This window comes from Furipterus horrens, unplaced genomic scaffold, assembly GCF_987537825.1.
Source record: "Furipterus horrens unplaced genomic scaffold, mFurHor1.1.pri manual_scaffold_8, whole genome shotgun sequence".
Classification (NCBI taxonomy): Eukaryota; Metazoa; Chordata; class Mammalia; order Chiroptera; family Furipteridae; genus Furipterus; species Furipterus horrens.
In genome coordinates this window covers 38519549-38534860 of record NW_028327178.1, presented here as the reverse complement: position 1 = coordinate 38534860, position 15312 = coordinate 38519549, and the positions used below count along the sequence as shown (strand labels likewise).

General features: G+C 40.5%; 1 protein-coding gene across 3 annotated transcripts in view; it reads right to left on the bottom strand.

The window, feature by feature from the left end:
* SLC35D4 (solute carrier family 35 member D4) overlaps positions 1-15312 on the bottom strand; it is a 126808-nt gene that overhangs the window by 82480 nt on the left and 29016 nt on the right. For all 3 annotated transcript variants that reach the window (XM_090285730.1, XM_090285729.1, XM_090285732.1), the window contains exon 5: positions 124-201. In XM_090285730.1, the coding sequence (XP_090141856.1) occupies positions 124-201 (78 nt within the window). The remainder of the gene's footprint in view (positions 1-123; positions 202-15312) is intronic.

The following is a 15312-nucleotide window of genomic DNA, read 5'->3' as shown; positions in this document are numbered from 1 at the left end:
CCTGACTAGAAACAGATGTCAGGAAAAGGTAGACACTAATTTGAGCCATAAAAAAAAAAGAAGGACTTGTTTTTGAAATTTAAAGCAAGAGAAGTAAAACTAGCATTTTGCATTATCATTTACCTCTTTCCGAAAACACTTCTTGTGCCCACAGACAATAACTTCGGCTACGTTATGCAAAGTGAGAAACATAGGAATGGCCTGAAAGAAAACATAATAATAAGCATGAAAATATTTTCTTTGATCTCATGATCACATAATTCTTGATTTCTGCTTGAAAATAAAGCTCCATGGAAATTTTTGACATTCACATATGTAATCCTCTCCAGCAACAACTTTTCTGCATGGATTGGTGTTCTGGGTTGTAGTATTACGCTTGGTAGGGTGGAGGTAAAAGCCCCCCTCCTATGGTATTCTCATTAATACACATTTATTAAGCACCTGCTGTGTGTCAAGCACTGTGCCAGGTGCAGGGAACATCCCGTGAACAAGGTGGATGCCTGATAGGGAGACTGTCCCTATCACGGAAAGAGATCTGACAGAGCTCGCAGAAAGGCACACCTAACCCAGTGAGGGGAGAGCAAGTTTTCTCAGAGTAAATGAAGTCCAAAGTCTAACCAAGAACTGAATGATGAACTAGTGTGAACCAAACAAAATGGAGGGTGTGGCAGGCAGAAGAGCACACCATGGTCCAGAGAGAGCAAACCTGGCTCCTATGGAACTGGGGGGAGTTGAGCAGGGTGGAACGTAACATGGAAGGGAGAAGAAGTTGGGGGAAAGAAGGCAGAAAGGCAATCACTGCCAAATCAGGGAATCAGGAGGTGCCGAGGGCCACAGGAGCTGCTGAAGAGTTCTGAAGCAGACAGTGACACGATTTGAGCTGTGTGTTTAAGGCTGTGTGCAGGGTAGATGACTGGAGGCAGAGACAGTTGCAAAAACCTAAGTGTATGGTAAACTGAATCCCCCAACCCCCAAAAGAGCCACATCCTAATCCCTGAGCCTATGAATGCCACCTTGCCTGGTTAAAAGGGATCTCTGCCAATGTAATTAAGTTGAGGATCTTGAGATGGTGAATTTACCCTGGATTATGTGGGCAGGCCCTAAAGGCAAACACATGCATTTGTAAGAGAAAGGCAGAGATTTGACACACACAGAGGAGGAGGTGATGTGACCACAGAGGCAGAGATTGGAGTGATAAAGCCACAAATCAAGAAATGCCATGTTCTCCCCTAGAGCCCCTGGAGCAAGTGTGGCCCTGCTGACACACCTTGATTTCAGCCCAGTGATACTGATTTTGGACTTCTAGCCTCCAGAACTAGGAGAGAATAAATTTCTGTTGTTTTAAGACACCCAGGTATGTGGTAATTTGCTACAACGGCCACAGGAAAGTAGGACAAGGAATGACAGTATGGTGGCCTGAACTCGGTAGCAGCAGTGAAGATGAAGAAGTGTCCATAGTCAGAAGATATTGAGGAAACTGAACTGAGGTTCATGTTTGAATAACTGGAATCAACTTTGCACCAAAAAACAGAAGAGGGGAGAAATATATTTTAAAAAGTAACATTCCACAAAACTAGAAACAACCAGAAGTTCCAGAAAATCAAACTGCATGGAAGTCCAGCAAACAAAGATATAAAGAAGAAATATTCATCCAGACAGGTAGGAGGGGCAGAGCTGGGGCAGAGAGGACTTGGTGTGGCGGCGGCGGCAGCAGCGGCAGTGGCAGCAGCTGTGGCAGCGGCAGGCTGGGAGAAAGTGCAGTCACACATTTTAAAAAGTCAGGAGGGGCACCTGGGGAATGTTCCCCGCTTCTCACCAGAACTCGCAGCCAACGGTCCCAGCACTGGGGAAAATCAAGCCTCATTACTTCTGACTATGCAGACCAGTGGGGGTTGGGGTGGAGGCAGAAACTGCCGGTCTCAGCAGAGTCTGCTTATTTAAAGGGACCCCATGTTCCTAGAACATCTGCAGACCCACCCACTCTGGGAACGGTGGCCAGGGTAGAGGCTAGAGGGGTGCCAGTCTGGTGCGAAAGTGGGAGAGGTGCCTGGAAAAGGGCCGAGTGCTGGGCAGGCAGCATTGTTCCCTCTCGGACCCCTCCCCCACTTACAGCGCCACAACGTGGTGAAACAGGTCTCCCTGTACTGACGAATCCCTAAGGCTCTGCCCCTTAAAACGTAACAGGAGGGACAGCTCTACCTGGGACGTGGAAGCAAACAAACACAGGGGCCTGTCAGAATGAGGAGACAGAGAAATATGGCCCAAAAGGGGAACCGGATCAAAGTTCCAATGGGAGAACTAAGCGACGAGGAGATAGCCAACCTCACAGATGAGGAGATAGCCAACCTCACAGATGAGGAGATAGACAACCTAACAGATGCAGAGTTCAAAACACTGGTGATAAAGATGCTCACAGGCTTGACAGATATGCTTGAGTATGGCAAACACATAAGAGAAGTGAAGGCTATGCTAAGTGAAATGAAGGAAAATCCACACAAAACCAATGGTGAAGGGAAGGAAACCGGGGTTCAAATAAACGATTTGGAACATAAGGAAGAAAATAACAGTCAACCAGTGCAGAATGAGCAAGCAAGAATTGGAAAAAATGAGGAAAACTTCCCAAATTTTCTGAAGGAGATGGACATACATGTCCTGGAAGCACGGAGGATCCTGGGCGAGCTGGACCCAGAGGGGACCACACCAAGGCATCATGATTGAGATGCCAAAGGTGAAAGATAAGGACAGTCCTGGGGGCAACAAGAGAGAGGCAGAGAGTTGCCTACAGGGGGGTGCCTATAGGACTATCAGCTGATTTCTCAGAGGACATTTTGCAGGCAGGAAGGAACTGGCAAGCAGTATTCAATGTGATGAAAAGCAACTTACAACCAAGATTACTCTATCCAGCAAAGCTATCATTTGAAATGGAGGGGCAGATGAAATGTTTCCCAGACAAGGTGAAGCTAAAGGAGTTCATCATCACCAAACCATTATTATATGAAATGTCAACGGGATTTACTTAAGAAAAAGAAGATCAAAACTGCAAACACTAAAATGACAACAAACTCACAACTATCAACAACTAAATCTAAAAAAATAAAAACAAAATCCAAGTAAGCAAACCAGAATAGGAGCAGAATCATAGGTATGGGGATCATTTGGAGGGTTATCAGTTGTGAGGGAGAAGGGGGAGAAATGGGGAAATGGTTCAGGGATTAAGAAGCATAATTGGTTGGAACAAAATAGACAGGGGTAAGTTAAGAATAATATAGGAAAGGGTGAAGCCAAAGAACTTATATGCACGACCCATGGACATGAACTAAGGGGTGTTGGGATTGCTGGAGGGAAGCGGGGTACTGGGCAGAGGGGAGCAAAGGAGAAAAAAATTGGAACTAGTGTAACAACATAGTCAATAAAATATACTTTTAAAAAAAGGTAACATTTCAGTTATTAAGACACACAGAGTACCCACTGCACGTTGACTATAGCTGGACTCTGCTAACAATGGCAATCTCTCCTAATTTGAGAGATAATCTTGACAAGGTAGGGGGAAGAATTAAGGGGAATGGGATTTTGTTATTGTCTTTGCTGTTGATGATGATGATTTTCCTTGAAGGCAGAAAAAGGTAAATAACATGCCTGGGTTTCAGCATCAGATTGAGCTTCAGGCCCCAGCTCCACCATTTGCTCGTGAAACAGAGCACTTACCCAAACCTTAGTCTTCTCCTCTGGAGCATGAGGGTAACAGTACCTCTGATCAGGGGCTTTTGGGAGAAACCATGGAAATAATGTAGGTGAAGGGCCTAGTGAGTGGTTCAGGAGCACTGCTCTAAAAGTTGTCTGGATTAACTGGTACCAAGCCCATGCTCAGAGGCCTCCATAGGACCCTGAATTGGAAAACCGTCCCAGTTTATAGGACCTGCTTAAAGATCATGCTACATGCCTACTTACAGATGAATTTAGACTTCATCTTTGTGGAGGATATATTGGTTGGCCAAAAAGTCCATTTAGTTTTTTCCATAAAATAAAAGACACATTTTTCATTTTTACCAATAAGTGTTGATTTGGATATTTTGAGTATGCTGGTTATCTCCCACGTGGTATAACATTGATTGTTCTCCATTAATGTCTCAATTCGATCGCTATCTACTTCAACTGGTCTACCCGACTGTGGAGCATCGTCCAGCGAGAAATCTCTAGCACAAAACTTTGCAAACCATTTTTGACATTTTTGATCAGTCACAGCATCTTCTCCATACACTGCACAAGTCTTTTCTGCATTTCGGTTGCATTTTTAACTTTCTTGAAACAATAAAGCATAAAATCCCCAAAATGTTGCATATTTTCTTTTGTCTTCAATTTTTAAATGGCTACACAAAACTTCACCAATTTGGTAAGTTTTTTTTTTTTTTAACGCACACTGATATGACAGCTGTCGCAAAACAATCTAACAAACTTGTTTCAAATGAAGTTAAAATCAAATAAGCACTACTGGAGCCATCTTACTGAAAAAACCAAACTAACTTTTTGGCCAACCCAATATTTTTACTTTGTTTTTAAAACTTCTATAACTTCATAGTGCTGCTCCATTTTATCATTTTGTTCTGACTTTCACTGTTTTATTTCTTTTTGAGTTCTTGTCTTACATTTTCCTTGCCTTTTTATTGTTTTCTATTTTTATTTTATCTTTCATTAAATATTCAACTCAAACTGCTTTTTTCTTTTAAAATCATACTTTATTTTAATCATTTTCTCTTTTGTCTTTTGTGCTTATTTTTGTTCCTTTTAGAGTTTTACACTTTGAATTATTTTTTATGCATTTTAAATTATTAAAAAGGGTTTTTGTTTGTTTTTTGTAACTGGCTTTATCCATTAGAGCTATATTTGACAAATTTGGGTCCTCGCCTTCTAGTTCTTAGCTTGAGAAGGTAGCAAAGAAAATCTTGGACACATTAATCATGCAGCACATAAGAGTGAATATAAAAGGGCAACCTGGATCTTATTCATCTATGTGTTCATTTATTTTTAGTTCTCACCCAAGGATATGTTTATTGATTTGGGGAGGCAGAGAGAAACATTGATGCGAGAGAGAAATGTTGATCAACTGCTTTCCGCACATGCCCCAACCAAGGATCAAACCCACAACCCAGGTACGTGCCCTGACCAGGGATTGAACCTACAACCTTTTTGGTGTACCGACAATGCTCCAACCAGCTGAGCCACTTGGCCAGGGCTGGATCTTATTGATTTAAAAATAAAAGCTTATTTTCAATATTTTGCCTCCTTGACTATAAAGTCAGTAATGAGATCAGATTTAGGACTGAGATTATGGAAACCTAGACCCAAATCTAGACCTCAAGGAGGCTTAATTTTCTCAATTTTATAAACTGTGGATGGGTTTTTCAATCTCCTTAGGTCTTATTCAGATTAGATATAGATCCTGGAAAGGACTCTATCAACACATATAAGACAGCTTTTAAAGTGCACTAATAAGAGCTACCAATAATGTGTTAAGCACTGGGATAATTATTTTCATTGCATTGTCTTACTGGAACCTCCTCCCAACAACTGTATCAGTGGGTGCTATTACCCTGATTTATAGGCAAGGAAACTGAAGCTCAGAAGATCAAGCAGCTTGCTGAGGTGCTCACAGCTAGTTCAGGGACAGAGCCATGACTCCAATCCAGGCCTGTCTAACTGCAAAGCCCACATTCCTAGCCTCCAAGTTCTAATATCCAAATCACGTCAAGCCCCAGTTTAAACTTCCTGGACCTACAGCTGTCCACGGTCCAATACAACTGGTATGTTCCAAATCCTGCTAGTCTGCTTCCTCCAATAATAAAACTGTTATGATCTAAAATGGATGAACACAGAATAAACTCTGTCATTTTTAAAAGGAATATTCCATTTCTACTTAAAAAAAATTAAATGTACATTTCTTAAGCCATTTTTTTTCTACTTTAGAAACAGTAATTCTAAAATTAACTGTATCAGCCTCCATAGAGATCTACCAAAAACAATATTAAGGCAGTGTGCAAATTTAATTACTGTTGTTTTCCCTTGGCCTCTAACTCTGGGCACAAGTCTCAGTCTGATATATACTAATAATTCAGGAGATCTGCTAGAGACTAATTTTTTTAGAAAACCAGCCCTTTACAATCTTTATGGAATAAGGGTCAGCAGGGCTGACTTTGTCAAATCCAACAAAAACTCTGAGAAATGATAACACAATAATAATAGCTAAGATATACTGGATACTTATTATGTGCCACTGTTCTGCTTTTACATATTTAACCTTCATAATAACTCTCTGAAAACAATACTGTTAACATCACCATCACACAGATGAGAAAATAGAGGGATATATTCTTGTTCTTTTTGTAACCTGCCTCAATAACTGGATGATCCAGATACTTGCTTCGTGCTGAAGAGAACAGAAAAATAAGCATGTCTTCCTCATTGTCAAGACTCTAGGAATGGCCTCAACGACAAAAGGTCCTAACATCTTTCATCAGGAAAAATGGCCCAAGATCAACTATCATAAAGCCATCATTTCTGACACAAAATGTAATTGATCAAATCCAACTACTCCGCAGTTCATTCAGTTACTTAAGAGCACAATTTGCAACTAATTTAGAGTCCATTAGCTTCAAATTCGACATTTCATCCATGTACCACTGGAAATTTTTCTCTGACTGTGAAGAGAGATTGGTAACTATTGCTTAGAAGTTTTTCCCATGCTTCCCAGAGTAGAATATTGAACTTGATTGTTATTTGCTCATGTGTTAGGACTGACTTAGAACAGCTTGCTATGGAAAATCATGGCCATACTCACAGGCACGGCCTTGGGTCACTCCACAGAGGTGTGGATGACTCCTTCTAATATTTGTTAAGGGATGTCAACACTACCTTCTTTTAGGGTGATTTTTCAATGTGTGGGTGTGGCATTAATCTACAGTATAGAATAATTGCATTCCAGGCCCTTGACCAAAAAAAAATGTAACTTGGAACTGTTGGCTGCTCAATTTTTATCAAAATTGTGCATGCCAGAAATAATGTTCCTAGAAGACTGACTAAAGGCAGTCTGCCCACCTGTGAAGGGAGCCAGAAAACTAGAAAGCAGTGGTTTTATCCCCAGAGAACTGCTCCTACTGAACTGCGCTAGGTCACCATGCCTCAAACATGCATTCAGAATCCTAGAAATTAGGTTAGCACTGTGTTCATTAAAAAGCCATTACTGGAGATCCAAGATGGCGGAGGAGTAAGTGGAAGCTACACTAACCTCCTCCCAGGACCAGTCTGGATTTACAACTTAATTTTGGAGAAATCATCTGGAATAACCAACGGAACACTAGCTGGAAAGAAGTCTTATAACCACGGAGAGACAGAAAAGCCCGCTACATCACAACGTGACCGGTAGGGAGTGCGGAGACGCGGAAGGGCTGGCTGGGCTCACACGGGTGGCTGCTGAAGGGACTGAGAAACAGCTCAACAGCCGGGGATTCCCCCTGAGAAGGGCAGGGTCTAAACCCCCAGCTGGGCTTCCCAGCCTACAGCGACAGAGTGGAAAGTAAAATAGTATCAGCTGTGAAAAGCGAAAAGCCACAGGCTTTCTTGCTAGCTGGAGAGAAACAGCAGGAGAAAAAGAGCTCTTAAGTGGATCACATACGAAAATATTTTGGCCACCACTTACCCTGGGCTCAAGCAGAGGGAAGGCAGAGAGGACTGGAGACACTTGGGGAGAATTTGGCACGGTGGCTTTGAGGGGAGAACTGGAGGAGCAGCTGACTGGGTCCCAGTGCTGACTCATCCCCAGTACTGCGGGTAGACCATTCCCCTCCAAGTGGCGTCAGCCTGAGGGGAAGCAAAAGCCCTGCCTGCAGGAATTAAGCTGCCACACCCACAGTCCTTAAGCCTGACAGCTAATCACAGATTGAATAGATTAACAATCAAAGAAGACAGACAACAACAGTAGATCCCTGGAAGTCTCCAACAGGCTGCCTAGGGCCAGACTGGTACATGATCTGACGCCACCAGAGGCAGATCCAGGAAGTGCAGATCATTCCAAGAAGCACCAACAAACAATAGGAGTCAAAAAAATGGGGAGACAGAGAAACAACCTCCCATCAAAAGGAAAGGTAGAATCCCCAGAAAGAGTGCTAAATGAAATAGAGGGGAGCGAACTATCAGATATGGAATTCAAAACATGGATTATGGAGAAGCTGAATGAGCTCAGCGGAAACTTCAAAGAACTCCAGAAAAACTACAAGGAACTCACAGAAAATTACGTGAGCATGAAAAAGGACATAGAAGCTATCAATAAGAGCCAGGAGGAAATGAAAAATACGATCTCTGAATTGAAGAACACAGTAGAAGGAATTAAAAGCAGGCTAGAGGAAGCAGAAGATCGGATCAGCGAGCTGGAGGACAACCTACACAAAAACTCCCAGACAGTGCAACAAAATGAAAAAAGACTGAACAAGACTGAAGAGGTTCTAAGACAGCTGCAGGACAACATGAAACGTAATAATATCCGTATCATAGGAATTCCAGAAGGAGAAGAAGAAGAGCAAGGGATAGAAAACCCCTTTGAAAAACTAATGACAGAAAACTTTCCTAACATGACGAGAGAAAGAGTCACGCAAGTCCAGGAAGCACAGAGGGTCCCAATGAAGATGAACCCCAACAGGCCCACCTCAAGACACATCATAATTAAAATGGCAACATTCAAAGACAAAGAGAGGATCCTAAAAGCAGCAAGAGAAAAACAACTAATAACATACAAGGGTACTCCAATAAGGCTATCATCAGATTTCTCAGCAGAAACACTACAAGCCAGAAGGGAATGGCAAAAAGTATTCCAAGCAATGAAAAACAAAGGCCTACAACCTAGAATACTATACCCAGCAAAGCTCTCATTCAAAATGGAGGGTGAAATAAGGAGCTTCCAAGACAAAAGAAGGCTAAAAGAATACATCTCCACCAAACCAGCAATGCAAGAGATGCTAAAAGGTCTGCTCTAAGAAGATAAAGAAACAGAGAGAGACAGAGAAGAACACGAGTACAAAGGGGAAAAATGACAATGAATAAGTACTTATCGGTAATAACCTTAAATGTAAATGGATTAAACGCTCCAATTAAAAGACATAGGGTAGCTGAATGGATTAGAAAGAATGACCCACATATATGCTGTCTACAAGAGACCCACCTTAGAACAAAAGATCTACACAGACTGAAAGTAAAGGGATGGAAAAATGTATTCCAAGCAAATGGACATGAAAAAAAAGCCGGGGTAGCAATACTTATATCAGACAAAACAGATTTCACAGCAAAGTCCATAAAAAGAGACAAAGAAGGGCATTTCATAATACTTAAGGGAAAAATCCATCAAGAAGATATAACCCTTATAAATATATATGCACCAAACTTAGGAGCACCCAAATATGTAAGGAAACTTTTGAAAGACTCCAAGAAAGATATAGACAACAACACACTCATAGTAGGGGACTTTAACACCCCATTGTCAACAATGGACAGATCTTCGAAGCAAAGAAACACCAAAGATATGGAGGCACTGAACAACACCCTAGATCAAATGGACTTAGTCGATATATATAGAAGTTTTCACCCCAAAGAAGCAAAATATACATACTTCTCAAGTGCACATGGAACATTTTCAAAGATAGACCACATGGTAGGACACAAAACAAGCCTTAACAAATTCAAGAAAATTGAAATTATATCAAGCATCTTCTCAGATCACAATGGCTTAAAATTGGAAATCAACCTCAAGGAAAAAACTCAAAAACATTCAAACTCATGGAGAATGAATAACATGCTATTAAATAATGAATGGGTTAACAATGACATCAAGGAAGAAATCAAAAAGTTTCTGGAAACTAATGATAATGAACACACAACAACCCAAAACCTATGGGATACAGCGAAAGCAGTCCTAAGAGGAAAGTTCATAGCAATACAGGCCTACCTAAAAAAGCTAGAGGAATATCTAATAAAAAATTTAACCCTACAGCTACAAGATCTAGAGGAAGAACAACAAGCAAAGCCCAGATCAAGTAGAAGGAAGGAAATCATCAAGATCAGAGCAGAATTAAATGACATAGAGTCTAAACTAACAATTCAAAAGATCAACAAAAGTAGGAGCTGGTTCTTTGAAAAAATAAACAAAATTGACAAGCCTTTAAGCAGGCTCATCAAGAAAAAAAGAGAGAGGACCCAAATAAATAAAATCAGAAATGAAAGAGGAGAAATCACAACTGATACCACAGAAATACAAAGGATTATAAGAAATTATTATGAACAACTGTATGGCAAGAAATTTGACAACCTAGAGGAAATGGACAGATTCCTGGAAACCTATAGTCTTCCCAAACTGAATCAAGAAGAAGCAGAAAGTCTGAATAGACCAATAACAGCTAGTGAAATTGAAGCAGTAATCAAAAAACTCCCAGCACACAAAAGCCCTGGACCGGATGGCTTCACAAGTGAATTCTACAAAACATTTAGGAAAGAACTAACTCCTATCCTTCTCAGACTATTCCAAAAGATACAAGAAGAGGGAAGACTGCCAAACTCATTCTATGAAGCCAGTATAACCCTAATTCCAAAACCAGGTCAAGACACAACAAAGAAAGAAAACTACAGGCCAATATCGCTGATGAACATAGATGCTAAAATCCTCAACAAAATATTGGCAAACCGGATCCAGCAACACATTAGAAAGATCATACACCACGATCAAGTAGGATTCATCCCAGGGATGCAAGGATGGTTTAACATTCGTAAATCAATAAACGTAATACACCACATAAACAAAATGAAAGACAAAAACCACATGATAATATCAATAGATGCAGAAAAAGCATTTGATAAAGTACAACACCCATTTATGATAAAAACTCTCAGCAAAATGGGAATAGAGGGAGCATACCTCAACATAATAAAGGCCATATATGAGAAACCTGAAGCCAACATCATACTCAATGGGCAAAAACTGAGAGCATTCCCCCTGAGATCAGGAACAAGACAAGGATGTCCGCTCTCTCCACTCCTATTCAACATAGTCTTGGAAGTTCTAGCCACCGCAATCAGACAAGAAAGAGAAATAAAAGGCATCCAAATTGGAAAAGAGAAAGTAAAACTGTCATTATTTGCAGATGACATGATAGTGTACATAGAAAACCCTATAGACTCCACAAAAAAACTACTCGACCTAATAAGTGAATTCGGCAAAATAGCAGGATACAAAGTCAATATTAAGAAATCAAAGGCATTTTTATACACCAACAATAAAAACTCAGAGATAGAAACTGAAAGAAAAATTCAATTTACCATAGCAACAAGAAAAATAAAATACCTAGGAATAAACTTAACCAAGGAGGTAAAAGACCTGTACTCAGAAAACTACATAACATTGAAGAAAGAAATTAAAGAAGATACAAATAAATGGAAGCATATACCATGCTCATGGATGGGAAGAATCAACATCATTAAAATGTCCATACTACCCAAAGCAATTTATAGATTCAATGCAATCCCTATTAAAATACCAGCAACATATTTCACAGACCTAGAACAAATACTTCAAAAATTTATATGGAACCAAAAGAGAGCCCGAATAGCCACAGCAATTTTGAGGAAGAAGAACACAGTAGGAGGAATCACAATACCTGATATCAAACTATACTACAAGGCCACGGTAATCAAAACAGTCTGGTACTGGCATAAAAACAGACATATAGATCAATGGAACAGAATAGAGAGCCCAGAAATAAGCCCAGGTTCATATGGTCAACTAATATTTGACAAAGGGGGAAAGAACATCAAATGGAGTGAAAAGAGCCTCTTCAACAAATGGTGTTGGGAGAACTGGACAGGGACATGCAAAAAAATGAAACTAGACCACCAACTTACACCATACACCAGAATAAACTCAAAATGGATCAAAGACTTAAATGTAAGCCGTGATACCATAAAAGTCCTAGAGGAAAAAATAGGCAGGAAAATTTCAGATATCCCACGTAGCAACATTTTCACTGATATATCTCCTAAGGCAAGGGAAATAAAGGAAAGAATAAACAAATGGGACTACATCAAACTAAAAAGTTTCTGCTCAGCTAAAGAAAACATCAGCAAGATGAAAAGGAAACCAACCATATGGGAAAATATATTCGCCAATGACATCTCAGACAAGGGATTGATCTCCAAAATATATGAAGAACTCATACGACTCAACACCAAGAAGACAGACAACCCAATTAAAAAATGGGCAAAGGACCTGAACAAACACTTCTCCAAAGAAGACATACAGAGGGCCCATAGACATATGAAAATATGCTCAACATCACTAGCCATCAGAGAGATGCAAATAAAAACCACAATGAGATACCACCTCACACCAGTCAGAATGGCCATAATCAACAAATCAACAAACAACTTGTGCTGGAGAGGATGCGGAGAAACGGGAACCCTGGTGCATTGCTGGTGGGAATGCAGACTGGTGCAGCCACTATGGAAAACAGTTTGGAATTTCCTCAAAAAACTAAAAATGGAACTGCCTTTTGAACCAGCAATTCCATTACTGGGATTATATCCGAAAAATCCTGAAACACCAATTCAAAAGAACCTATGCACTCCAATGTTCATAGCAGCACTATTTACAATAGCCAAGTGCTGGAAACAACCTAAATGCCCATCTGTAGATGAGTGGATCAAAAAACTGTGGTACATTTACACAATGGAGTTCTATGTAGCAGAAAGAAAGAAGGAACTTCTACCATTTGCAACAACATGGATGGAACTAGAGAGAATTATGCTTAGCGAAATAAGCCAGGCAACGAAAGAAAAATACGTTATGCTGTCACCTATTACAGGAAACTAATGAACAACACAAACAAATGAGCAAAATTGAACCAGAGGTATGTAAACAAGGAGTAGACTAACAGTAACAAGGGGGGAGGGGGGAGGGAGAAAAGGGGGTAAGAAGGGGAAGTGTAAAATCAAAGAACATGTATAAATGACCCACAGACATGGGCAACTGAGTGGGGACTGAATGTGGGGGAAGGGAGGGGCAGGATACAGGGAAGCAAGAGGGGGAAAAAAAAAAAAAGTGAGACAACTGTAATGGAAAAACAAACAAAAAAATTTTTTTTAGTGGGGGAAAATGAAAATATGAAGAATGGAAATGCCAGTTCAGTGAATATTAGGACAAAGATTTTCCTTCACGTTGTATATTTTTCTCCCTATTTGATCTCTCCAGAGTTTGGCATTCTAAACAAGTAAGTAATGACTTAAGTTTCTTTGCATAGACCTAATAAGACCAGTTGTTAATAGAGGTTCCTTTTTCTGAACAAGCCTTTGACTGGAATGTCAAGCCTAAAGGAGACATGCTTGGGCTCATGTTGTTACCAAAAAGCCCTAAGGAACTGGGAATGACTTTCAAAGGTAATAAAAGCCCGCGAAATAAAAGGCCTGCTGCCATGGTTGGTTGTGCGGTCCACAGCAATCTCTCCAGGGAAGGAACGAAGGTTGTTTTCCTGAAAGATGGCTAGAAGGGACCTTAAGGCACAATGGAAAACCAGAAAGACTTGGAAAGGACAGGTGTGTACAGGCAAGGATGAATGCCAGGTATGTGGCCCAGCTTCTGTGCACTGAAGAGCAGACTGAGGGCCACCCTAAATGTTCCTTGGGTAAGTTCCAGCAAAACAGAACTAAAGATCATAAGTGATCATTTGCTGCTCTTGTTATGTTTATGCAAATGAACAGGATAAATTAAAAATGGACTTAATGTAGTCCCTTTAAAGACAAGGAGAGTAATCTTAGGGAGAAAAATCAGTATTCAAGGAAAATCACAATGATCAGTGGCAGACTGTAAAGTAGGGCAGCTAACCGTCTTAAAAGTTTCTTCTCATTTAAAAAATGGTTTCACTTGAAAATTAAACCGTATCTGTGATATCACCAAAGAGATTCAAGTTGCAGGCAAGTAGAATGTCAAGTGCCTTGCAACTATATGTCTTCCCAATAAGACAGTCTTACAGATTTAGAGACTTTTTTGTTGGTTATGTTACATAAATTAACATGTGTTTTCTGTTTTCAAAGGGCATAAGCCTATGACCGCATTACCTGAGTGATTGTATGTACGCATAAGCCTCACTTAATCCTCTCTGCAGCGCTGCCTCCGGAGACTCAACAGTTTGGCTGAACTAAATGGCTGAGTTGGTGAAGAATGGGGTGGTCTGTGGGCTTCACTTTAAAACTGAATTCTCTTTTCTATCCTAATGGCTTGGACAGAAAGGGCCCAGAGGTCTGAGAGGGGGGAAACATAAACTATTTCCCTCAGCCCAAACTAAATAAAATGGGCAAAAGGGTTTTGGACAGGAGAGATGTGCCTAGCACACCTTCCTCCAAAGAAGCCCTTTTTTTTTTTTTTTTTTTTTTTTTTTCTCCTAATGTGGAACATTGAAAAATTAATCCCTGCCTTTTGCCACCTAGTAGTTATGGATTGAATGATGCTTTTTAACCCTTTTTGCCAAATCTGTTGCCCCCAGAACACAACAAGGATGCCAGCCTGCTAAACCAAGCACGCCGTTGTCCGGAGACAACCAACTGACCTGGAGTCTGCATGATCCTTCCCCATGTGGGAAGGCCACCCTCCCCTCCACACCCCCACTCTTATTAGGGATTTCTGGACCCAAGGGTAGGTAGGACGACGACCATGTCCAGCTTGAAGCAGCTAGAGGAGCTTGAGACCTTCGCCCATTGTCCTTTACAAGATTACAAAGGGTCTTAATATCTGAGAGGGAGGGATAGTTATTTTTTATGAACCATGGGTATGGACTTGGGGGGGGATGCTGGGGGAGGGAGATACTGGGTGGAGGCGAGTAAAGGGGGAAAAAATTGGAACTACTGTAACAGCATAATCAATAAAATATACTTTAAAAAAAAATAAATAAATAAATAAATAAAAAATAAAAATAAAAATAAAAAAAAAAAAAGCCATTACTGAAGACCCTGCCTCACTAAGTAGCCCTGTCTACCCTTTATGAGAACTCAGGACCTGAGAGCAAGAAAGAGCTTTGCTTTTTCTTCAGCAATGCCCCTGCTATTATCTTACGAGCACCGAGAGTCTAACTTTTTTATCTGGCTACAGAAAGCTGAGAACTGAACTCAGGGCCCAACTATATTTACTTTGTAAAATATCACAGCATAGATTTCTACGTGTTAAGTCCCCCGTGACATCATCTAGTTCTCCTGTTACCCTTTACCTAGATTTCTTTTAAATTCTATTTATAAAAA